At 40.7% G+C, this 24,979-nt stretch overlaps 1 protein-coding gene across 6 annotated transcripts in view; it reads left to right on the plus strand.

The window, feature by feature from the left end:
* The window catches only part of SCAPER (S-phase cyclin A associated protein in the ER), a 591,234-nt gene extending 566,471 nt beyond the window's left edge, over positions 1-24,763 (plus strand). For all 6 annotated transcript variants that reach the window (XM_032176146.2, XM_058428043.1, XM_058428044.1 and 3 more), the window contains 3 exons: positions 18,841-19,032; positions 21,689-21,740; positions 24,222-24,763. In XM_032176146.2, coding sequence (XP_032032037.1) covers positions 18,841-19,032; positions 21,689-21,740; positions 24,222-24,325 — 348 coding nt within the window. In that variant the 3' untranslated portion in view covers positions 24,326-24,763. The remainder of the gene's footprint in view (positions 1-18,840; positions 19,033-21,688; positions 21,741-24,221) is intronic.
* The last annotated feature ends 216 nt before the right edge of the window (positions 24,764-24,979 follow it).

The raw sequence follows: 24,979 nt of genomic DNA on the forward strand, positions 1-24,979 counted from the left end.
AGGTTTATCTAGCCTGCAGCAAACTAGATCTGGGCAGGAATAAAAGAGATGGTTGTGGTGGCAGAGCCAAGTACAAGGTGAGAAGCTGCACAATGAGAGCTGAAATTGCTTTCCTGAGAAGGAGAAAAAAGAAAAAAATAAATAAGGCAGGCCCAAGAACTCAGAAGTCACAGCCATCTGGGTTCAAAGGGACACTAAGCCCTGCTCTGTATTTCCTAGATGATTGTTGATGCCTCTAATACCTCAAGTAAGCATGGAGGCAAAGTGTATGTTCAGTGCATTCCCTGAACTGCACTGCAGGAATAAGCAGTCTGTTTTAGAAAGATTCCCATGGCTAAAATATAGACAGTTTGGATCCTTACCAGAATATTATACACAGAAAAGTTCCCCTTTTACAGACCCTGTTGCCAGGAGAGTAAATGGCAGCTTTTTCTCCCCTCCTACCTCTACAGCACAGATAGTGTCCTTCCCTTTCAAACACTCCCTGATGGGGATGCTGTGTCCTCTCTGTGGACCAGGCCTAGTAGGTTCACAGATCTCTTACAAACTGCTCAGAGGAAGGAAAGTTGAGGGAAATCATCCGTGTAGATTTTTTTTTCTTCATGTGCATCCATTCAACCTATTAAATTGCTTTTTATTTTATCTTAAAAGTTGATTTTATTTTTCTGATTTTAGTTATTGTGAAAAAGGGCAGCCAGCTCAGTAGCTCACGCCTGTAATCCCAGCACTTTGGGAGGCCGAGACGAGTGGATCACTTGAGGTCAGGAGTTCGAGACCAGCCTGGCCAACATTATGAAACCCTGTCTCTACTAAAAATACAAAAATTAGCTGGGCATGGTGGCAGGCACCTGAAATCCCAGCTACTCAGGAGGCTGAGACAGGAGAATTGCTTGAACGTGGGAGGTGGAGGTTGCAGTGAGCCAAGATCGCGCCACTGCACTCCAGCCTGGGAGACAGAGCGAGACTCTGTCTCACAAAAAAAAAAAAAAAAAAAAAAAAAAAAGAAAGAAAACGGAAAGAAAGAAAGAAAGAAAAAGAAAAAGACAGGGCAAGTATAAAGAAAAAAATGGAATCACAGTTATTCCTGATCTCACTGAGATAGCCACTGTTAACACTTTGGCAGATTCCCTTCCAGCCTCTTTTCTATGAGTAATTTTACATGGCTGAGTTCATACTGTACAAATGCTCGTGTCCTGCTTTATGCACTTAACATTATATCAGAATCTTCGTTAAGTATTTTTAACGGCTGTATGGCTTTATCTTGTATGGACATTCATGGTTTCCCTAAAAATGTCTTGTTTTATACTTAAATTGTTTATCATATATCAAGACACTGCCTACTGCCTCTGAAAGAGGTGAGTAATTTGTATATGTGATAATATTTTGCTGTGTGCACTTCTGCAGGACAAAGTTCAGCTCTTTCAGTGTGTCTCGTATTAAGGATGGTTTAAAACTTTTTGCTTAAACGAACTCTGTTATGATAAACTTACTGAACTCAGAATTTCATGGGATTTCAGACAGTTTTTCTGCTGATGCTAGACCACAGACTAATCCTCTCCTTTAGATAAAACACACAATTTTGGCATCTCTGGGCTCTGAGTTAAGGAGTATCAGAGATGGGGGACTCATATTTGGAGATGGCATGTAAGACCTGACTTGGACATGGTGGGAAAGTGATGACTGGGCACGCTGGGATGGGAAAAAAAGCAGATGAAATGGGTGGAGAGAGCACTGGTCAATACAAGGAGGAGGAACAGACTGAGACCCTGTCACTTGTCAGTTGGAGAAGAAGAGGATACAGTGGGGTTTGAAGATCCTTGGTGAGAGGTAAGCTCACGCTGAGAAAGAAATTAGAAAAGTGAAAAAAGCCAGACCCTGTGTTTCAACACCTTGCCTCCCAGAAGGATTGAATACTAAACTGGACATCCACTTCTGATTTGAGGGAAGATTACAGAGGTCAGTTTAGATCTGGGGCAGTTGCTGAAATGCAACAATCTATGAGAAGAAAGAACAAGATTTAAAAAAAAAAAGTAGAGAAGTAAGAAGCTTATAGAAAAGATAGTAATTGTAAGAAGCTGAGACACTGCACATTATGGAGATGATATTTCTAAGCATAATATTTATGTTAGAAATATTTATTTATTTATTTATTTATTTATTTATTTATTTATTGAGACAGAGTTTCGCTCTTATTGCCCAGGCTGGAGTGCAATGGCACCATGTTGGCTCACCACAACCTCCGCCTCCCGGGTTCAAGTGATTCTCCTGCCTCAGCCTCTTGAGTAGCTGGGATTATAGGTGTGCGCCACCACACCCGGCTAATTTTGTATTTTTAGTAGAGACGGGGTTTCTCCATGTTGGTCAAGCTGATCTCGAACTCCTGACCTCAGGTGATCCGCCCACTTTGGCCTCCCAAAGTGCTGGGATTACAGGCATGAGCCACCACGCCCGGTCGTATATTAGAAATATTATAAGGTAGAGGCCAGGCGTGGTGGCTCACGCCTGTAATCGCAGCACTTTGAGAGGCCGGGGTGGCCGGATCGCGAGGTCAGGAGTTCGAGACCAGCCTGGCCAACATGGTGAAACCCCGTCTCTACTACAAATAAAAAATTAGCTGGGCGTGGTGGCACACGCCTGTAATCCCAGCAACTGGGAAGGCTGAGGCAGGAGGACCGCATGAACCTGGGAGGCGGAGGTTGCGGTGAGCCAAGATCATGCCACTGCACTCCAGCCTGGGCGACAGAGCAAGACTCTGTCTTTAAAAAAAAAAAAAATTGAAATGGTAAATTACATGTTATACATATTTTACACAATGAAGTAAACAAAAAAGAAGTGGATTATACTAGATGACCTCCCCTGTGAGTTCCATGAGTCTGTGACATTTTAAAGGCTGAAACTAGAACCACAGAGCAGCATTTTGATCTCATGGGGACTCCAAGCTATTTTGTGGTTTTTCATACCTTCCTTACTCTACTCCAGATTCCATCAGCAGCAGACAGCTTAATGAGCTGCCTGCCCACTGTGTGGCAACTTATCATTAAAAACTCAGTATACTTTGGCTCCTCACTATTGGTAGAGGGAGTCCAATGACAGACACTTATAAGCAGACTTCTTACAGGTGAGATGTCACATACCTTGCTCTGTGATGCCATCTTCAGCCACAGTTGTTTTACATGCACTAAAGGCTATGCTCACCAGCTCATGGCTGTGCTCCATGCCAGTCAAGCTGCGGGGTAAGGACAGGGTATAAGAATAGCCACAAGCTTGCTGAGGTGATAACTGCTCATATCCCAATAGAGTTGGGAAGTTTTCTGTAACTGAAAGGTTAATTGTTAGTTTGATTTCACTTTTAAAACTAGTTCTATTAAATTCCCTTTCTACTGCCCCCACGAAGTCCAGTAATTTGCTAAGTGAGCATTTGCTAAGAGGATGTGGTAAGTTTAGTTTTCAGCACTGGCCTTAGCTTCTTCAGTCATAGATTCATGGCGCCTTCATCCTAGAAGGGCTCTGGGAGATATCTAGTCCATCTCCCTCATATTGTAGGTGGAGGAACTGAGGCTCAGAGAAGGAAAAGAAGTTGTCAAGCGAGAATTGGCAGAGCCTAGCCTCACCACTGGCAGTTCAGTGAGTTTCCACCTCACTTCTATACTTAAGAAAGTGAATCTGTTTCGCCTATTGCCACTTTCTGTAAATCAGAGGAAATTCACAGGAGAAATTAGATGCTCAATTCATTTAATGTTTCCTTATCATTAGTCAGAAGTCATGTTAATTTGCAGAGCCAATTTGTCGACAGGGCATCATAGATTTCCTACTGGGAAAACAGCTTGTGTCTTTATAAGACAGGGCATCCTGAAAGCCTGCTGCAGCCTACTGTTTGATTAGGTAACTGCTTTGCATAAAGGATTGGCACTTTTTATTTGCCACCATTTAGTCTATTAACTGGAAAGACTGAGCCCCTTGATACCAAGGATGACTTGAGAAGAGAAACCTGGATAATAAAAGTGACGTCCCATCCTTGATGGAATGAATCTTCTGTTTCCTATAGGGTTGCAGTTTCTAATTAAAATGTTGTTTTAATCAAAAGATTCCCTGTATTTTATGGCATTTTCTTGACTCTTTGTAAATTCCTTCCCATTTAATTATTATAATGAACATAATTAGTATGTGCTGTCAACCCTTCACTTTATTTACATTTTGTGTTAGATAATTAAATGTGGTCTGATGATTAAATTAACTCAAATGACTGATGATTTGACTGCCTGCATATTACTATATTGGGAATATGCACCTTTGCATACTTTTATTTAGCAACTGGCTTTTTCATTTGGAAAGGCCCCATAGATTGCAGATATCAGAGTTGGAGTTTCTTGTGATCCCCGAAAGGAAGGATCCCCTTGACCCCCCTGCCCCCATCGAGCTCTCTCTAGTGAAGTCCGTGCTGATCATGTAACTGTCTGCTCTGCACCACACCCTGCCAAAGGCTCCTGAAAGCTTCTGGGCGGATCAGAACAGGCAAGTAAGTTGGACAGCGAAACTCGCGAAACTCGCTTCGGCCTGAGCTGCATGCCATGCATTTTCCAGCTCTTTTGTAACTCAGTGACTTAGTGAGAAACCCCAAACGTTAATTTGACTACAAATTCCGAAAATGAATCTGCTGTACTCACCTTGGGTGTTTCCTTGCTCACAGAAATAAGGAGTGGTTTCCTAGAGTCATTGTGTGTTAAGAGTGGCAGTTTTCCAGAATCCCATTCCAGCATTTAGAACTTTTAGAGGTGGCTTAATTTCCTGCTCAAACATTCTTACTTCGCTCTTTGCCTCAAAGGCAGATGGTCAGTCCTAGGTCACACCCACTGGTAAACTCCCCTAGCCCCGTCCCAGTTCGTGAATGGAGGCTGCGGTGGTGGGCTCAGAGTGGAAACTCCAGCACTCAAGGCCTTTCTGTTCTCCCAGAGTTGGCAGCTTCTTCTTTAGCTGTCACACAAGCATTCAGCTTTCTGTATTTTCTTTCTTTGTGTGACAGATACGTTCCTTTCGTAAAATAGAAATACATCATGTCTAAGGAAGAGCCGGAGTTTCAGCAATGCAACCATTTTGGAACCAAGTTACTCTCAATATTATAGCACCAAAGAAAAAAATGTGGGGTTTTTTTCCAAAAGTAGAACAAAAATTCTTAATTAAAAATAATTTATACCTAAATATTTATTTTGAGACTTCTGATGAGTGAACTGGCTGACATAAGAATGGAGAAATTTGCCAGTTAGCAATTTTGGCCAATTGCATTAAAAGTTACCAACTTCACAGAATCCAAATAAAAGATACCTTTTATTTTCCTCGTTGTTTTAGTGAATTTTTCCACACAAGGGTAGTTCAAAGTGCCACATGCTCACACTAGATACAGTTTTTACTCCACAAACCTCTGAGAGGTCAGAAGGTACTCCTGGCTTGCCTGAGTGGCTGTGTTGCCAGGACGTCAACTGAGGTAGGCAGCAGCCAGCCCGAGGAGCTGCTGCCAGGTCAGGAGTGTGCATGAACCTCAGTTATCCTTTGCTCAATTTAAAATCTTCTATTGGGGTATCAAATCAACACAAGAAAATGAGGCCAGAAGGAATCTTTTGTCAAAGTTTAATTCATGACGAATTTTTCTGGGCTTGCCTTGGTCTTCAGCCACAGAGGGGGCGTTTGTAATAAAAATCACTCTGAGATAGACTGTGTAAAGGCTTAAGCTGTAATCACAGGGAACACCTCTCCTGAGATAGGAGATTTTATATAAGACCCTCATCAGTTACAGAAAGCCCATCTCAATGGAACAAACATTGGTACAGCAGTCAGGACTGCTGGTTCCTTTCACAGCTTTACAGCTGTTTGACCCTGGGTAAGTCACTGCCCTTCTCTGAGCTTTAGTTTCCTCTCTGTATAAAGAGTTAGCCTGTGTGCTCTGAAGAAGGCTTTCAGCTCTGATAGAGGAAGAATATATAATTATAAGATGAATTGGGAAGTCATGGCCAGACCAGCTGTCAGAACATGGTTCCCCATCTGTGGAGAACCTGTGAGAAACCTCTGCCTACAGGGTTCCTCTGTGGACCAAAACATGTAGAAGTACAGAGGATCCTCCCGCCTCAGGGTCTCAGGACTGCCACTCAAAACACTGTTTTGACACCACTGCCAAGGGGACTTTGGAGTATCAGTCTGGTTCTGGTCAGCTGCCAGCTCCCCTTCCCAAAGAGGCATGCCTGGTTCACCTGGACATACCTGACAGGTGATAAACCTCTTCTTGTCTGGAAGGCAGTGAAGGAGAATCTCCACTCACCACCTTGGGCTATAGAAGTGGGAGGGAAGGCGACCTCACACCCAAATAATTATTTTACATATGGGCAACTGCTAAACTGAAAACACACCACAGAGATAACTCAGAGGTGCATTGAGATTGTGTTAGGAAAAGAAACTGGAAAATGGCTCAATGAATCAATGTGAACCTTTAATGGGCCTTAATTGGAACCTTATCCTACTATACTTACAGCAGAGAGATGAAAGCAGAAGAAATCCGAGAGACCATTTATTTCACTTGAGAAAGCAGTAAACTGGAAACTCCAAAAAGATTTGATGACTATTATATTTTTATGATTAAATAAAATTGTCATAGACTAGTGCTGGAGAGCCCATAAATGTTCCGTGGAATGTATCCATGCTCTCTGGCAGCTATTAGGGTATGACCAGAAAACCTGTCAGCCCGTGCTCTGCATTTATTAACCCTTTTGTTCTCATACCACCCAAAAGCTCCATAGTAAGGAAAGTTTGTCCTCAGTTCTCACAGGAAAGGTCCAAACCCTACTTGGAACCTTTGAATTTTAAGGCATCATTAAATGCTGTCCATTCATCTACCCACCTTCCTGTGCCTCCATGCACATATCCCGTTAGTCTATAATGGACATAATCTTTCCGGTAGTGTGTGTATGTGTGTGTGTGTGTATGTAAGTAATCAGTTCTCTTTTCTTAAATAAGCTAGATTAGAAAATCAGAATAGGTACTCATTGAGACTTTGGGGGTGGCATATTTTATGTGATGACTTTTTTCCTTTGTAAGAAAAAAATATTATAAGCGCCTTCTCTTTTTACCATGTTTAAATGTCGTACCTATGCAGGTATGGGCAGCATAGGATGCATAAGTGCATGATTGCCCATAGTACAGGATTATATTATGTCTGCAGGTTCACAGGCCTTCAGAGATCATCTATTCCAACTCCCCTCATTTCCAGAGAGGAGAAGGACTTACTCCAGGTCACTGGAACCAGGCCTCCTGATATATTATCCAGGGCTTTCTGTGACCAGCCTTCCTCCCATCCCCAGCCCCAGTGGTAAAAGAGACACAGATAATGCAAATATACAAAAAAAATCCAAAATAAAGTAGTTTCTCAAATTTATGATATGGTGAGTCTGTATAATTTACAAGGCCAGTGTTCTATAGATAGGGTTCTTTCTCAAATGTAAATTAAAATGGAAGCAGCACTTGCTGCCATCATCCCTGATTAGCTGTAGAGCCCATGACTTTTAGCCTAGCCAAGTCTTTGAGAAAATCTAGCCCAATTTTCTTGTGCTGTGTTTGAACAGAATTTAAAATATGCTTCATTTAAAAGGTAACTCTTCTCACAGAATAGACAACATGAAAGAAGGAAAAAGAGGCCCTAACACAGAACAGAAGACTGGAAGGTAACTCATTCTTGGAGAAATGCCAGTATTGTTAGCTTTTCATCCCTATGAACATTCATCACTCATTCCTTCTCTCATTTATCAACTTTTACAAAATGCCTACACTATGTCAAACCATGTAACTAGGAGATGCAGAAATGAACACAACCCAAACCTTGTCCTTGTGACATCCACAGCCAGAGGCAGTGCCTTCAGTGCTGAGACTCATTCCTTCCTTCAGCAGACATTTATTGAGTGCCTGCAGTGTGCCAGGCACTGTTTCAGACATCCAGGATACAGTGGGAAGCAAAATCAACAAAGTCCCTGCCCTCAAGTTGCTGACATTCTCGGGGCTGGGGGAAATAATTAACAAACCTGGATCTATGCCAGAGGTCTGAGATGTAAAATGGTCTGGCAGGTTCAGGGGACTGCAAGCTGTTTATTCTAACTGGAGCTCAGGATGTAAGAGAAACAAGAGCTAAGACTAAAGAGGTAGGCAGGGTCCAGGTCAGGAGGGACCCAAGAACTTGAGGGTTGATCCCCTCAGAGATGAGGAGTCCCTAAGTGTTACAAGCAGGAGAATGATATGCTCAGACTATGTCCCAAAGTCCCGGATATAGAGAATGGTAGGTGGGCATCAGACTTCCACACTGAAGCCCCAGGGCTGTAAACAAGCGTCCCTGGTTCTGAAGCATTATTCTCCCCTGCAGGAATAGAATGATGTTTGAGGAGGAGAAAAGCCTTTTTTGCATTCCTCTGCTGTTGGTACCCAGCACACAGCCTTTTCCCATAGGAAGCAGACAGCAGCTGGTCAGGGGCCATCTCACTCAGTTTCCCTGGAGGGACACAGCAAAATAGCCATTCACCCCTCACTACATGAGAAAAGCCCTTGTTTCTCTACGATCACCTGGTTTCCAAAGCCTATAAAAGGCCAAGCCCCCAACTACTGGCTTTTTAGCTTCTTCTGGTGATCCTGGCTACTTTCTTTCCCTTCTTCCTTCTCTCTCATCCCTCCTCGTCCTTGACACTTTGCTGGTGCTAGAGAGCAGTGGATCCCTGGGACCACCAGGAAGAAGGCTAGTGCTTAAAGGGCCTACTTCCCACATGGTCTGCCAAGGTTGCTGTACTTAATCTCAGTTTGGAAATCATCTAATGGAAGAAGCAGATCTGGGAGGATGGGAATTTGTTTGCAGTGCTAGCCAAAGGACTCTGTGTTTCTCTGCTCTGATTTTGACTTGATTATGTATATGTATAGACTCTTCAAACTTTTCTCCTGTGATATTAAAATAAAGCCACTTCCGTACCCTCCCTACCCTAACCCCAAGGCATCAGATTAAGCAAGGTGTCTGTGTTTGGGGCATGCCGTATTCTTTATGACACATAGATGTCATTGGCCTCAAGGACCCTCTTGTCATATTGCTCCTAGACCTGGTCTCCAGGTGTGACAAACTTGGCAAGAGCAATGTGGACAGAGATGCTTGGCTCTTGCACTGGCCTAGCCTGGCCACTGCAGCTGCTGCCTTTTTACTATAGCATTGTAGCAGGACCAGTTTTGTGGAGAGGAATGCAGTAACTACTTTGTTTCTGCTCTGCTAGAAAAATATTCTTTGTTCCAGTGATTTACAAACTCTCTCTGCTGTCTTTTTTAATGAATTTAGATGTCTAGACACCTATTTTTGCCCCTGTTAAGGACACCTTGTCTCTGACAAGGGAAAAAGTAAAACAAGAATTCTTAGGCATAAAGAATTTGCCCTGGTGAAATTTAACTATTTACGTTTCTGACTCCATGTACCACTCACCCTACCACATCAACCAATGGAACTGATTTGGCCTTAGGTTTTGACAGGTGCTTACAAAGCCAGCAGAAAGAAGCTGCTTCTGCCCCACCCTACCCCTCCTCTCTGTAGCACTGTGCCAAAATACCCAGCTAACTGTTCTCACACAGAGAAAGATGGTGTTATCTGAGTCCTTGAAGGCCCGGGATGGGTAGGCCCAGAGCTCTGGTGTGGTACGTACAGGCTCCCTGGAGTAAGGATTTGGTCCTCAGTCGTTCATTCCCCAGATAGTTAATGAACACCTGTTGTTTTCCAGACACTGTGCTAGACACTATGCCAAATACTAGGAATACAGCAGTGAATATAGGGTGCTTAACCACTATCCTTGCAGAGCAGACAGCCTTGAGACTGTTGAAACTGGGGATTCATAGCAGTCTGTCTTTGCCTAAACAACTGCTCTGGTATCTGGAGCAGGGCCGTATGTGGTTCTGTCTTCTGGTCTGGCAGGCACAGTGCTGGGGTCCCAGTGACATAAGTGTTTAGAAACTTGCCAGAGGGCCTTCTGAGGAAAAAAACAACTAATAAAAATAACACAATATGGAGACCTTTCTAAAACCACTGATGGAGTTCTCCTAAATAAGGAGAAAATGCAGGATCACTCTTAGGTCTTAGCAAAATCAGAAGAGGCAGAGTATAAGTAGGTAAAACAGAACTTTACCATTTTCTGTTTTGTTTCCTTGAATATAAGTGAGTTCTAAAGAGCTGGGAATTTTACTGTAGGACGTCCTGGGTTTATCTATTATGTACATAGATTATATGAGAGAGAGAGAGAGAGAGCAAGGGCCGGGCACGGTGGCTCACACCTGTAATCCCAGCACTTTGGGAGGCCGAGGTGAGTAGATCACAAGGTCAAGAGTTTGAGACCAGCCTGGCCAACATGGTGAAACCCCATCTCTACTAAGAATAAAAAAATTAGCCAGGCATGGTGGCACATGCCTGTAATCCCAGCTGCTCAGGAGGCTGAGGCAGGAGAATTGCTTGAACCCGGCAGGCAGAGGTTGCAGTGAGCCAAGATCGCACCACTGCACTGCAGCCTGGGCAACAGAGCAAGACTCCATCTCGAAAAAAAAAAAAAAAAGAGGGAGCAAGAAACTACTACAGACCTTTTTCTACTTTATTTTTATTATTTAGTGTCATGGTTTGGTATGGTCAGGGAATAAACTATTCCATATAAGTGAATTTTTCAGATGGCCAAATTTACCTTTAAAAAACAGTATGTGGGCTGAGTGTGGTGGCCCACACTTGTAATCTCAGCACTTTGGGAGGCTGAGGCAGGTGGATCACCTGAGATCAGGAGTTTGAGACCAGCCTGGCCAACATGGTGAAACCCTGTCTCTACTAAAAATACAAAAATTAGCTGGGTATGGTGATGGGTGTCTGTAGTCCCAACTACGCGGGAGGCTGAAGCAGGAGAATCGCTTGAACCCGGGAGGTGGAGGTTGCAGTGAGCAGAGATTGCACCATTGCACTCCAGCCTGGGCGAAAACAGTGAAACTCCATCTAAAAAAAAAAAAAGTGTTTAACATAACTTTCCAGTCCCTTTTACAATATTATGATGTCTCCTTCCACCTTAAACCAATTATGCTGAATATATTATGTATTTTTTGATGCCTTAAGAAATGAGTTCCTACCATGATGCTAAGGCACATTACTATTATTAGGTATGTGGAAGCAGATTTTTAAAGTGCAGCATGCTAAGTAAGGATAACTGGTTATAATTAATAAGATATTTTACTACAATACAGTAATGCTCTCTGAAGACCAACTGAAAAGGGTAGAGATACTTTTACACCAAATGATTCTAGGCAACTTTTTGAATTCTCATGTCTGCTTAAAATAATTTTAATTCTCACGCCTTCACTTACTAATGTCAGCTGGTGCTTCTTCCTCTTGTCAATTTACTTAAACCAGCAGTGTCCTTTCTAATTGCTGATTTCAGTCTATTCTAGGCCAGAAAGCCCACTTTTATTAGACTTGCTTCTGAAATGTGACTTGGTAGATTGAGTTGGAGCTTGGAAGACTTTCTTATAAGTAACTGGCATGGATTTTGTGGAAAAACTGGGCACTCTGTGAAGGCAAGAATGTCTCTGATTTGTTCAGTATTCCATTCCCAGTGCCTCACACCATGCTTGGCTAAAGTAGATGCCCAGCAAATATTTGATGAATGGACTAATCTCTCTGCTCAAAGGCCTGCTTGCTTCTTTTCACGTTCTTGACTGAATTCCATGTGGTCACAGTTAGAGGAAAAGGTCCCTCTGGGTGAGGGAATCAGGCTGTTTTACATTTATACAACGTGATAGACTCTCCATGGGCCTCCCTAGCCACTCCTTGGAATTTTATGGAGCGAATGTGACAATTGTCATTTTACAAATGTGAAATCTGCAAACTCTCTCCAGGAGAATTTGCATTTTTAATCCAGATTCGTGACCAATCACTATGCCACCTCCACTTTCCTTTTTTTTTTTTTAATTTAAATTTTGGGTAACACTATACACATAATTCCAAGTATTAATATTACAAATATATTTGACATGATAGCATTTGTTTCAAAAATATAAGACCAGTTTTGCAAGGCACTCAAAACCTGTCAAGGCTGCTCTAGAAGGCATCCAAATAAATGGCCATCCTAAGTACTAATTTGGAGTCATGTGTTCCAACAGTTCACTCCTGAGAATCTAGCCCCATCACCAACCCTTCCTCTCTTTCAAGTTCTTACATCTGATAATTTGAGACAAACCCTTGGCACAGCCAGCACATAACCAAGAACTGGTTATTTGATACCAAGCCAAGAAGAGTATAGGTTTTTGAAAAAAAGTCTTTTGTGTTAGTTAAATCTGTGTCAGTTGGTTTGTTTATTTGAATGGCAGTATGTCATCCTCATCTTCATCCGGGCTGGCAGAGCCATGCAAGAAGCTGGCTGGCAGCCAGTCATGGAAGTGAGTTCAGGCCTAGTGACAGAGAGCCCTTCTGCCCAGGAAGGAGTGGTCTCATGAGTCCAGTGGCTGTAGATGGGCCTTTGAGGTGAGAAAGAATCCAGCATTCGGAATAAGAGATTGCTAAGCCCAGCTCCACCAATGACTAGCTGGAGGACCCGGGACAAGCTCTCTTGAACTTTCTGAGCATTAGTTTCCCCACTGTAAGAGTATAGTCATCCCTGTCTGCCCATTTCAGAGTTTAGAGACTTGGATAATGTAGGTAGAGGGGCTTTATAGCCTACTGAGTACCATCTCTGCCAGTAACAGGTTTTCTGCTGTGTTAACTGAGGTTTTGGCAAAGCATTGTCCTAGAAGGCCTTGAATTCCTTCATACCAAGTGAAACACCAGTGTTGCCCATACCTGCAAAAGGAGGAGGCTTTTCCAGAACTCTTCTTATAACCAGACCAGGGATCCCTGAGTTGGTGCCCAGGATCCTGAGGATTCTAATCCTAATTTCCTTCTAGGGTAAGAGACAGCTTATCACAAAATCTATTCTTCAAGGACTTGATGTGCAGACCTAAGGTGATGTAGACACCACTGAAGCCTTCAACCCAAAACATGCCATCTGTATTTCATGAGACAAGGTGTGATATGATTCTCCCCCAAGGCAAGGCACCAATTAGTTTGTTAACTAGGGGTCCCCTGTCACTTTATTTCATTCATTCCAGTAACTTTGAGGCCCTCCTTCAGTGCCTAGCCCTCAGCAGAGCAATGGAAGATTCAGTACCAAAAACATAGTTCCTGCCCTTCTGGAACTTGGGATTCAGCTACACACACTTAGTTATGTGATAGTTGCTACCATGTCTTTGGGTTGAAAAAGAAAGGCTGCCTTTGGCTGTGCTGCCTGGGAAGACTTCCTGGGCTTAAGGATTTCCTTAAGTGCTTCAAGGGAAGCTCATCCTTGCTCTCAATCAGGAGCCCACAACACCAGCCTATTAGCTTTGGCTCTTCCTGCTCTGTTTTCAGGTTGACAAGTCTAACACAACAGCCTCAAAACACACACATGCACAGTAAGTTAAGCCACTGTTTCTTTGTACCACTTACCTGTATTTCTTGGATCATGCTTTTCCTGGATTTTCTTTTCAGAGCTGTCAGAATACATTTCCTACTCTGCCACTGCATGATCCTGGCTGGCAGCCCCATCACTGTTTGCACAGCTCTCTCATGCAGGCAGGGCCAGGGAGAGACCTCAGCAATGGCTTCCCACGTGGCATGAAACTTGCTGATGAGTCCCAGCCAGAGAGTGGAGCCTGCCTCTGCCAGACCCTGTGCTCTGAAGAGTAGTCCTTATGGAGAGATGGAGCTGGGGTGATGGGGAGGAGGGCAAGATGATCGAAAGCATTTAGGAAGCCTCACACTGGGAGGGGGCTTCAGGTCTAGCAGGAGAAGACTCAGAGCAGCAGAACTGGTCAGCTAACCAAACACTCATAATTAACATTGTTCTGTACTTTATGGTCACAGACACTGTCTCACTGGATCCTCATCTAAATCCTGAAGGCTGCCATCTACCCTTATTTTATAAAGACTCTAAGGCTCAAATTAGTTAAGTGACTATAGGCAGATCAGGGGGCAGAGCCAGACCTAGAGCCCGGGGCTGCCTAACACCAGCACTCTTGAGCTGTAGCTTCATGGCTTATGGCCACTGAGAGACAGTTGGCCCAGGAAAAGCCACTCAACTGACTCTGAAGTGCACCTGGTTAGAGATGGTAGCCTTTCTAATGGAACATAATTCCGGCTGAGGTTGATGAGAAATGATCAGGATTGTGCTATGGACTGAACTCTTTTACCAGAATTCATATGTTAAAGCCCTAACCTGAAGTGTAGTTGTATTTCGAGATAGGGCTTTTAGGAGGTAACTAAATGAGGTTGTAAGGGTGGTGCCCTAATCCGATAGGACTGATGGCCTTATAAAAGGAAAGGAGAGATCTCGCTCTCTAAATGCACTCACCAAGGAGAGACCATGTGAGCACATAGCAAGAAGGCAGCTGTCTGCAAACCAGGAAGGCCCTCACCAACCCCACCATGCTGGTTCCCTGATATCAGACTTGCAGCCTCCAGAACTGTGGAAAATAAGTTTGTTGTTTAAGTGGCCCAGTCTATGGTATATTGTTATGGCAACCCAAGCCAACTAAGATAGTTTTGTATTGAATCTATAAACTTATTCCCTCCACTGAAAATTCACGTACGGTTTCCAGGTGTCCACTAGCCTCTGCTTTGAAGACCAAAAGGGGAGCTATGCACCTATGGTCTTCTCTCCAGAGAATGATCAGGAATAGCTCCAAGGAAGCCTTGAAGTACTCTCTCTTGTGTTCTGTTTAGTCAAAGAGTTTCCATATGATTTGTCCCAAATTCAAAATGTAGGAATGTAATTTTCAGTGAGAAAGATTATATTTATTTACTGATTTATTTTTATGTGTGTCTCCCTTTTTTTTTTTTTAAATAAATTAGGGGGTACAAGTGTATTTCTGTTACACGGACATATTGAATAGTGATGAAGTCTGGGCTTTTAGTGTAACAATCACCTGAATAGTATACATTGTACCCATCAGGTAATTTCTCATTCCTCACTCTCCTCCCACTTTCCCACCTTTCCCTCCCATTTCTGTTCTTTCAGTCTCTATGTTCATGTGTACACAGTATTTAGCTCCCACTTACAGGCAAAAACGTGGTATTTGACTATCTGAATATTTCACTTAAGATGATGGCCTCCAGATCCATCCATGTTGCTGCAAAAGACATGATTTCATTTTTTTATGGCTGAGTAGTATTTTATGGTGTATTTATATGTGCACATACATACCTCACTTTCTTTATCCAGTCATCTGTTGATGGACATTTAAGTTAGTCCATCTCTTTGCTATTGTGAATAGTGCTGTCATAAACATACAAGTGTGAGTATCCTTTTTATATGATGATTTATTTTCCTTTGGGTAGATATCCAGTTGGTAGTTCTATTTTTGGTTGAGAAACCTCCATACTGTTTTCCATGGAAGTTGTACTAATTTACATGCCCACCAACAGCATATAAGCGTTCTTTTCTCTGTATCCTCGCCAACATCTGTTATTCTTTGACTTTTTAATAAGAGCCATTCTGATTGGTGTAAGATGGTATCTCATCGTGGTTTTAATTTGCATTCATCTGATGATTAGTGATGTTGAGCATTTTTTCATATGCTTGTTGGCCATTTGTATGTCAAAAAGAATATATTTAAAGATCCAGCATTTTGGGTCATATTCTCATTCTTAATTGGGTACTTGGTGACACCGGTGTATACACTTTGTGAAAATTGAGCTTATTCACCTAAGCGAGGTAGGTGAGTGGCCATAGGGGTGTGTGTGTGTGTGTGTGTGTGTGTGTGTGTGATGTCAATAAAAAAGTTACTTTTTAAATTCACCACCTTAAAACCCAGAGCAATGGAGCAATTTGCCCAGGGTCACAAAGCCAGTTGGTACATAAATAAAAGAACCCAGATCTCCTAGCTCTTTAGTTAGCACCTATTTAAGAATCACATCCAAGAACAAGGTTCCATTTCAATGTCTTTTGATCTGAATGTTGTTGGAAATTCCACTGATTTCCTCAGAGCCCTACTGTGCATCTGAAGGTGGGCATCATATTTGAAAGACTGCTTCTCATTATTATTGAGGCCATGCATGCTCCCTACTTGCTCTCTAGCTGATGAGTGTGGCCACCAAAGAAATCTACAGGTAGTCCATTCCCTGCCATTGGTGCAGTGCTTAGGAAGGAGGCTCTGTGGGAAGCCCCTTTATGTTTGTGTTGGCCTTGTGCACTCTGAAAGATGAGGCAGGTGGCTGGCCAGGCTCACGATGGTGCCTGCCTGCCTTAGGACTTATGGGCAGCCCTTTGTCTGGACAAAGGTGACAGACCAACAGTTATTGACTTAGTAACAGCTCCATCAGTAAGGCAAATGGAGAGAACACCATAGTGTAAATCTGAGATGTCTCTTAATTATGCATATTTTGTTCATTGAGCAAGACTCTCATATCCCATGATGACTCCACTGACTTTGGAAAGCTCAAGCAGTCCAAGTGACATTTTACCACCTAAGGCCTGAGAGTGAATGGTGGCATGAAATAAAACTGAGCCCTGCTGTCATCTCATCTTTCAAAAAGCCCCTAAGACAACCCTACTCAAAACCCTGATCATTAAGGTCAGGCTCTTTTCATTCCCAGTCCTGCCCCCTGCCCCAAAGGGTAGTGCTTAGTCCAATTCAGCTGACGGTTCATCTGTGCTCATGACATCAGACTGCCACCCTCTGTGCCACAAGCCCACCTGAATTAGCCCACTGAGTGTTAGTGCTGTGGGCTGGCCCCTTCCTGAACCTCCTGATCTTGTCTCCACAATGTCTAAAATGTTGGAAAGACAGCATAGACTAGATGTCCCATTCTGGCTCATAACCAAGCCATGGGGTGGTAGGGTTGGGGGTTCTCATCAGTCCTAGTAGATTCCTTACCTGTAGCCTGGTTAAGTCCTGTCATAGGTGGTCCAATGGGTAAAGCTCCTTAGAACTCCAAGGTAACCAAACTGCCTACATCCATTTGCACCTTCTGCAGTCCAGGGATTTAAAAGTAATGGCTTCTGGCAAGTCATCTCACTGCACTGCTGGTCATCTCTGTAAACTCGCTCTGTAAATGGCAGCTGATAACTAGCTCTGTTCCTTGAGGGAACCAACAGGTCCCTAAGGGGCTCTGCCTCACCCCAGTGAGGTTCAGGAGCCCAAATGGAGTAACTTCCAGTTAAGCTCTTCATGTTCTGTGCTGATATGCCAAGCACCAGGAGTTGTCTTTAACATTGTACCTGCGCCAGCCAGACTGGCCAGTGTAATATCTTTTCAATTAGCAAATCTTCCAATAATAGCGTTTTAACAGTGAAGTTCTAAAGAAAAAACTTGTTCTTAATTTTTGTCCAAGGAGGGAAAAAAAAAAGAAGACTTCTAATAATCATACCATCATAAATTCTAATGTGGTGAACATTTGGCTGTGTTACAAAATTTGTAGCTAATAGTTAAAATAAAGATTTAAGTAAATGCCTTTATCAATAAAGTAAATGATAGGGCATATTCTTCTCAGCCAGAGTCAGAAATGGCAGCACATAGCCATGTGCTGAATTGTCACACAGTGCAAGTCTTTAAAATTCCTTCTGGATTTTAAGGTATTAACAAGTCCCTATCAACAGTCTCTAAAGGCTTTTGATGTCATTTTAGCTATTGAATGAAAATATGTGAACTATTACTTTGTTGATTTTGTTCTTAAACTAAACTGCATTATCATCTGAGAGTGTGTTCTTGAAGTATTGTTAAAAGTACTTTGAAAACTTGTAAATCCCTGTAATTTATGTTTCTCCTGCCTCTGCTGTTTCATTCTGTCCTTCTGGTTTTAATTTGAATGTAGTCCTGTCTGAGTGTGTACCTGTAAAATTGTGTTTTTCCAAGTACAATTTACAGTTCTGACCTTAGGTTTACAGTGTTCCTAACCTTCTAGGAGCTTCCTCCTATACCATGAAGTGGGCTTTGGGTCACCCAGCCCTCTCATATTAGAACTGTCTAATCAAGGTTACTTGAAACAGATCTAATTTTGACATTTCTTAGTTTATCATGGAGGCCTAGGGAGTAAATTAAGACGGCTTCCCTGCAAGCCCATTCGTTGCATTGCCCTATTTCTTTAAATGTACACAGTTGTAAACTTAGACTGCTTCAAGACAACAGTCTCATTTATCTAAACAATTCTCCTTTTAGACTCAGTGGCACTGATGGAAACAAAGATAAGAAGTATAGATTGGAGGAAGGGTCTTTTGGAGCCTATAACTTTTTTTGAAACTGTTCCCATTTTCCTTAGAATTACCTTCTTTCTTGGACCTGCCTGCATACAGAATAGATCTGTCTGCATTGAGTGTATTCAGTGAGCTAAGCTAGGGGAAGACTGCAGTGGGCAGGGCCTTACTTTCTTGCGAGTGAGCTCTTTGCAGGTTTTAGGGAATATGATTACTCTGCTTTAAGGGGGCGTGGGGAGCACTTTGTTAAAGCAATGTGCATTCTGAATCTATTTCATAGGCGTCCTTACTCCACGGCAGCTACACTTTTCATCGTGGATTATAATAACTTTTCAATGAGTGCAAAACTTTCAGGATCTTTTCCTTAAGTTGGGAAATGAGATTTTTTTTTTCTCCTCTTTTCAAGTATCACTTAAATTAAGCTCTGGTATGGAGTTAGGAGTCTTTTTCTTTACACTCCTTCAGCATGTTTTCCATGGTTCTAGACAACACTGTGCAGGCGGGTGAGGGACAGGCTGGGGCGTTTTGGCAGCTGACCTGGGCCGCTCCTCCATTTCAGGTGATCGTGCAGTCCGGCCGCCACCCCACAGTGCTGCAGAAGCTCTGCCAGTTGCCCTTCCAGTATTTCAGTGACCCACGGCTGATCAAAGTACTGTTCCCTTCACTTATCGCTGCTTGTTACAACAACCATCAGAACAAGATCATTCTGGAGCAAGAGATGAGCTGTGTTTTACTGGCCACTTTCATTCAGGTACCTTCTACATTATACCTAATTGTCTAGCTTTATGTGTAAACTAATGTGACAGAAATGTAAAAGTAAGCCAGCTGTTTATTTCTGCCTTCCATACCTTTTAAAATCTTCACATATTTATGTGCTCCAAAATTAATTTCTAAAATATCAGCATAGTTTCTGAAATATTACTGGAACTGCGATTGGGTGTTGTATAATTTCTACTTGGAGGATTTCAAAGAAAGGATACTTTTCCAGTTCCTGAGTATGGTAACCCGTATTCAGGAAATGTTTTTGAAAGACTGCCAGACTTCTTTAAGGCTGTAACTATCGTATTTATCTTGCTTTTATTCTAACTATAGGAAATAGATAATTGCTGAAGAAAGATGAATTAAAATTAGTTTATTTGTACATTTTTAAATAAATATGATTTTCATATATGTGTAAAATAAAAACCTGTTATACTGATTTTTTTAATGTAAAACAACTTTTAAGTACAGCCTTATATTTTAAATTCTGTAGGGCTAGAATCAGAATTAGTGCCGTAGCAAAGTACTGTTTCCACATCTAAATTAACTCAGCTGAAAAACCAAGTTGACTATACTTTAACATTTGCTACTAACTCATCCTTTGAATTTCTTTGTGTCATTGTAGAGCATTATTTGCTGAAAATCTCCCATTTCTTTCAAATGTTCCACCATAAGATGTGTTTTTGCTCCATGACACACATGTGATGAGTAGACAGTACTTTCTGGTCTTCAGAATAATGAAACAGAAAGCAGAGTTCTGTATTAGTATTCTTCCATATTCTGGTGAATATACATCTATCGCTGTCAAAAGGATATGGTAGTGCCCAGCTGGCTGGGAACTAGAGGATAGCTAAGGAGTTCTCCGAGCCCTCTTCATCTTAGACAGCATTTCAAAGTTTATGTTTTCCAAACCATCCTGTATTAGATAATTAATAAATGCAACTAGATCAATTATGTTAGAAAAGTTTTGTTTTTGGCTTAATTGTTCTATTTGAATCTACTTTATTTTCTGAAAAAAAAGTTAGATATTTAGATCTACAAATATGGATTTCAAAAACTGTCTTATAGTTAATATCTTAAGAAAATTTTACAGTATATAACATCATATCAACACTTAGGATTCTTCATATATTTTTAGAGCCTTAGGATTAAATTAAATAGAAAATATATTATGGGCCAGGTGTGGTGGCTCACATCTGTAATCCCAGCACTTTGGGAGGCCGGGGTGAGCAGATCACTTGAGGTCAGGAGTTTGAGACCAGCCTGGCCAACATAGTAAAACCCCATCTCTGTGGGTACCTATAATCCCAGCTACTCGGGAGGCTGAGTCAGGAGAGTAGCTTGAACTTGGGAGGCAGAGGTTGCAGTGAGCCAAGATCATGCCACTGAACTTCAAGCTGGGTGACAGAGCGAGACTCCATCAAAAAAAAAAGAAAAGACAAATACATTATGGATAATTTTAAGAGTGTGCTCTTTCTAAATTCGGATTATTCATTCTTTTATTGAACAGTTAATTTTTCAGTGTGTAAGGTGTGCTGGGCACTGCTCTAGGCACTGCAAATACAGCAACAAATAAAACAGATAAAAATTCCTGCCTTCACAGATCTTTCATTAAAGTGGAGAAGAGTCAAGCAAAAGACAAAAAAAAAATTAGTAAAACAAATAGTATGTCAGATACTATGCAAAGTGCTATGGCAATAAGTGCTGGGGAGAAAAGGCAGGAAAAGTAGCTAGGGACTTCAGGGAGATGATGCGCAGGTTTTTATGATGTGGGCAGAGAGGCCTCAACAAAGACAGTGATGTTTGAGCGAAACCAATTTCACATGTGTATCAGCTTAGTTCCTTATGTTTTCAGCTGCATAGACAATGACTTATAATGATACAAATGATATCAGGATCTAAAGATTATATATATTTCTTGTGTTTATCTGATATTGATCACAAAGTACTAAGTCTACCTTTCTCTATTACAAAAAAAATCTGTAACATAAATTTTGTAAATGCTAAAAAAATTTCATATATTGTTTATTTTAGATAGCATATTAGACTTGTGGGGTTAAATCAAGTTTTTTTTTCTATAAATAATTGTGCTCAAGAGAATGAATATAGATAGGATTTTAGTTTATAACGTGGTTCCTCAAGGTCTCTATGTGTTACATTGTAACTGAGTTACTAGAAAATAATATTAAAATAGCAGCTGGTTGTCTTAGGTTTCTGAAGATTTACATATTTTATATTACATTTTTCATTTTCCATCTACGTGCAAAATTACCAGACCTTAAGATTTAGCTGCAGAATACATAGGGCTTTTATATTTGTACTTTTTAAAAAAATGATTAAAATCTGTTGATATTTTAAGATAGTAAATTTGGCTTAAATTTTAGTTTATTAGATAAAAAGTTGTAATTTCCAAAGTAGGCAGCAAGTTGTCCCCTGGTGATAATTTAGCAAGATGTAAGTCTTTACTATTTGGTTTAAATTTATGAGAACCTGGACTACGTAACATCAGTTTCTTCAGCTTTTATATTTGGGCCCCAAAATATTCATACAAAAGTGGCTGCATGAATCAGAAGTATATTTAAAGCCACCCTTAGTGAAATTCTCTGTTCATAGCATTGATAGAAAAACACTTTTCTCTCCTCATACAGGATTTGGCACAGACTCCAGGTCAAGCAGAAAACCAGCCTTACCAACCCAAAGGTATGTCTCTATTGAAATTAAATTTCATGTGTTTGTTGGCCAAATGGACATCTTTCTTATCCTTTCCTCTGCAACTGTTACATTATATGTACAATTTTATACATAACCTAAAAATACTTGAGATTCAGATACCAAGTATATTTCAGTAAGTAAAGAAATCAATTTTGTCATGAAGCATGAATGCATCCAAATATGTATAGAAATCTATGGGAGTAAAGGAAAAGCACAAATATCTTTGTATAATTTATAATCATTTCATGCAAGATATATTAAAGGTGAATAATTACTAAAGAGCTGCTTTGTAATACAGGAGCCAGATCATTAATACTGGCCCACATTTCTCACATAAATGCTGAAATCACATAGGTTTGGTTCCTTATCCATGTTCAGAATAAAGTTATCAGTAATAGTAGCCCACAATTTCCCCCTAAGTTCAAGTAGTTGAGCTTTTGTTTTGAAAATAATTGTTTTACGTAGAGAAAAAGTCATCTAATTGGCAAAGTCCAGGTAAAAAGATTTACAAGTTTTGTTTTTTTTTTCCTATAGCATTCCTGCTGGGGTGTTTGCTGTGATCAGAGTTAGAGATTTAGAATTTTTACTGCATTTTTACTTTTTTAAATATTCTGCTACCCAGACTGTAATTGAGAAGTACAAGTTGCTCTTTGGCTGTTATGACAGCATCTCTGATGAATGAGACCCTAATCCAGATCTTCTTCAATTCTTCCATTAGTTTGATAGTCTTTAAAGTGGCCATTTAGAGGTACACTCCCAGCAGGACCCTTTAGGGCACCCACGAAGAAACCCTTACTTGGTGGGGGTGGGGTTGTTACCTTGGACTCTTTCACACACACACACACACACACACACACACACACAGTCCTCTACGGTGGACAGGTGTTGAAAAGTGCACAGAATAAAATATAACTAAAGCTATTACAATATCATGAAAAAAAAAAGACGTTTTATTGACTCAGGCACCCAGAAAACTTAAACAGAAAGCTATGCAACTTTTCAGAAATTTAAGTCAACATCCTTGTCGGTACCATCTGTCTGAGCAAGAATTAGTCTGCAAGTTCAGTTCTGCCCTGACCCAGTCACAGCCCTTTTGTTTGTTTTGTTTTGTTTTAACTACTGGAGGATACTTGAGAGAAATCAGCAAAATCTGTTACTGTTCTTACAAAACAATTTCATTTTGAATAAATTAAAATGCTTAGAAAAATCTAATGTATTTATTTTCAATTGTACAGCAGTTTTGTTTTGTTTTGTTTGCCACTAAGAAGTATAAGCATTTTTTTCTTACTCTTTCTCCTGATCATAAAGATGAGTCACAATTTGTTACATTGTCTGGAAGACACAGTTCCAGAAGCTGCCTCTGTCTGCTTGGTGGACTGAGGCCTGTGGAAGTCTCAACCTTCTTTCTTTTCCAAGGGACCATCTTCCCTGATTTTCATGCTTTCCCCAGTTACAGTAGGCTTAACCCACAGAACACAAAAGGGGAATTGGTCTCTCCTTTGCTCAGAAGGGGTCATCACTATGTTAATGACAGCTCATAATATGTTGCTTGATTTTTTTTTTAAATGATGATGCCTCACTAAGTTGCCAGTTTGCACCTTGGATATTTGCTCCCCTTTTGCCTAGATTAAGTCCTCATAAAATGTCTCAAGATATTTTGAGTTCATTGTCCAGGTAAACCTTTAAGTATAAAAGCAGCTCTTGGTAATACCACATTCCTATTGCCCAGGAAGAATTTTGGTCTTCAAATACCTACTGCCTGTCTAGCTGCGATTGTTTACTTTACCTACGTCACTGGCCAGTAAAGCTCCTATCATTCATTCCTACTGCTTTGTTAGATAGGCAGTGCCATATTTGAATAATTTTAAAGATATCCTTAAACTACATTCATGTTTTAAATTAAATAGACTTTCAGAAAACGTCATCATTTACATACAGTTTTCCCCTTTCATGGCTGACTTAAGGATAGAATATAGGACTGTCACTTTAGTTTTTTTTTTTTTTTTTGAGACAGGGTCTCTCTATGTTGCCTATCCTGGAGTGCAATGGCTACTCACAGGTGCGATCATAGCAAACTATAGCCTCTAACTCCTGGGCTCAAGCATTCCCCCGACTTCAGCCTTCCAAATAGCTGGGACTACAGGCGTGCACCACTGTGCTTGCCTCGTTGCTAATTTTTTTCTCATTGTGGAGTCCAAAAACATCTTTTTTTGTAATTTATATAGGGGTTAATGTCTGAATATGTTAAAGTACAAACTGGATTGTGGTTAAAATATATGTCATATATTTTATACTACAGATAGATTGATACACATAGATCAGTCACCTTATTTACCTAAAATGTGTCATGGTTTATTTGAAGTGGATATCTCCATTTTATACTCAGATATCAAAATAAGTTTAATTTATGAATCTTCAAAGAATTTAACCCTCTTTTATTTAACTTGTTTCTCTTTTTTCCCCTCTCAGGGAAATGCCTTGGTTCCCAAGACTATCTTGAGCTGGCTAACAGATTTCCTCAGCAGGCCTGGGAAGAAGCTCGACAGTTTTTCTTGAAAAAAGAGAAAAAATAAATGTTTTGGTTGATTCTGTATTTGAGTACCCTTGTTAATATTTTAAATTGTTCAAACATTCTAATTGTTCCTTAAGAACTCATTTTCACATGTTTATACTCTCCCCACACTGTAGATATGGCATGTACTTTACACTATTTATAATGACTGTAGATACTTTAATGTTCTACTTGCTAATTTTGGAAGTTGAGTTTATTTCATTTATGCAGAATATCTTGGAGTTTGGTAACTTCCATCTTATGATAATATATACTTTGCATTTGTAATATGGGTGAAAGTAGACATAAAATTAGCAAGTCTGTTTTGTTCTTGTAATAAAATAACTTATTCTGTTTTCATTGTTGACTTTTCATGTTAAGGAAATACGAATCTGAAAGAAAAATGTTAACTCCAGCTCTTGAATTATCTTAAATAAAGACTTAATTAAAGTTTACCTGACCTAAATTTAACTTTTTAAGGTCTACGGTAAAGATATTTGCAACACTTTTACATTCTGACTACATAATATGTTTGGGAGCTATTTGAAATCAACTTAGGGCATTGTATTCATTGGTCTGCCCGAACTCTCCTAGCAGATAATCCTGAGAAACTCTCTTGGCATTGCCGAGCTGAAATTATTCTAAGTAAAAATTAGTGATAAAAAAGATGTGTCCT

The sequence above is a fragment of the Hylobates moloch genome, unplaced genomic scaffold (genome assembly GCF_009828535.3).
Source record: "Hylobates moloch isolate HMO894 unplaced genomic scaffold, HMol_V3 SCAFFOLD_14, whole genome shotgun sequence".
In the NCBI taxonomy this organism is placed as follows: domain Eukaryota; kingdom Metazoa; phylum Chordata; class Mammalia; order Primates; family Hylobatidae; genus Hylobates; species Hylobates moloch.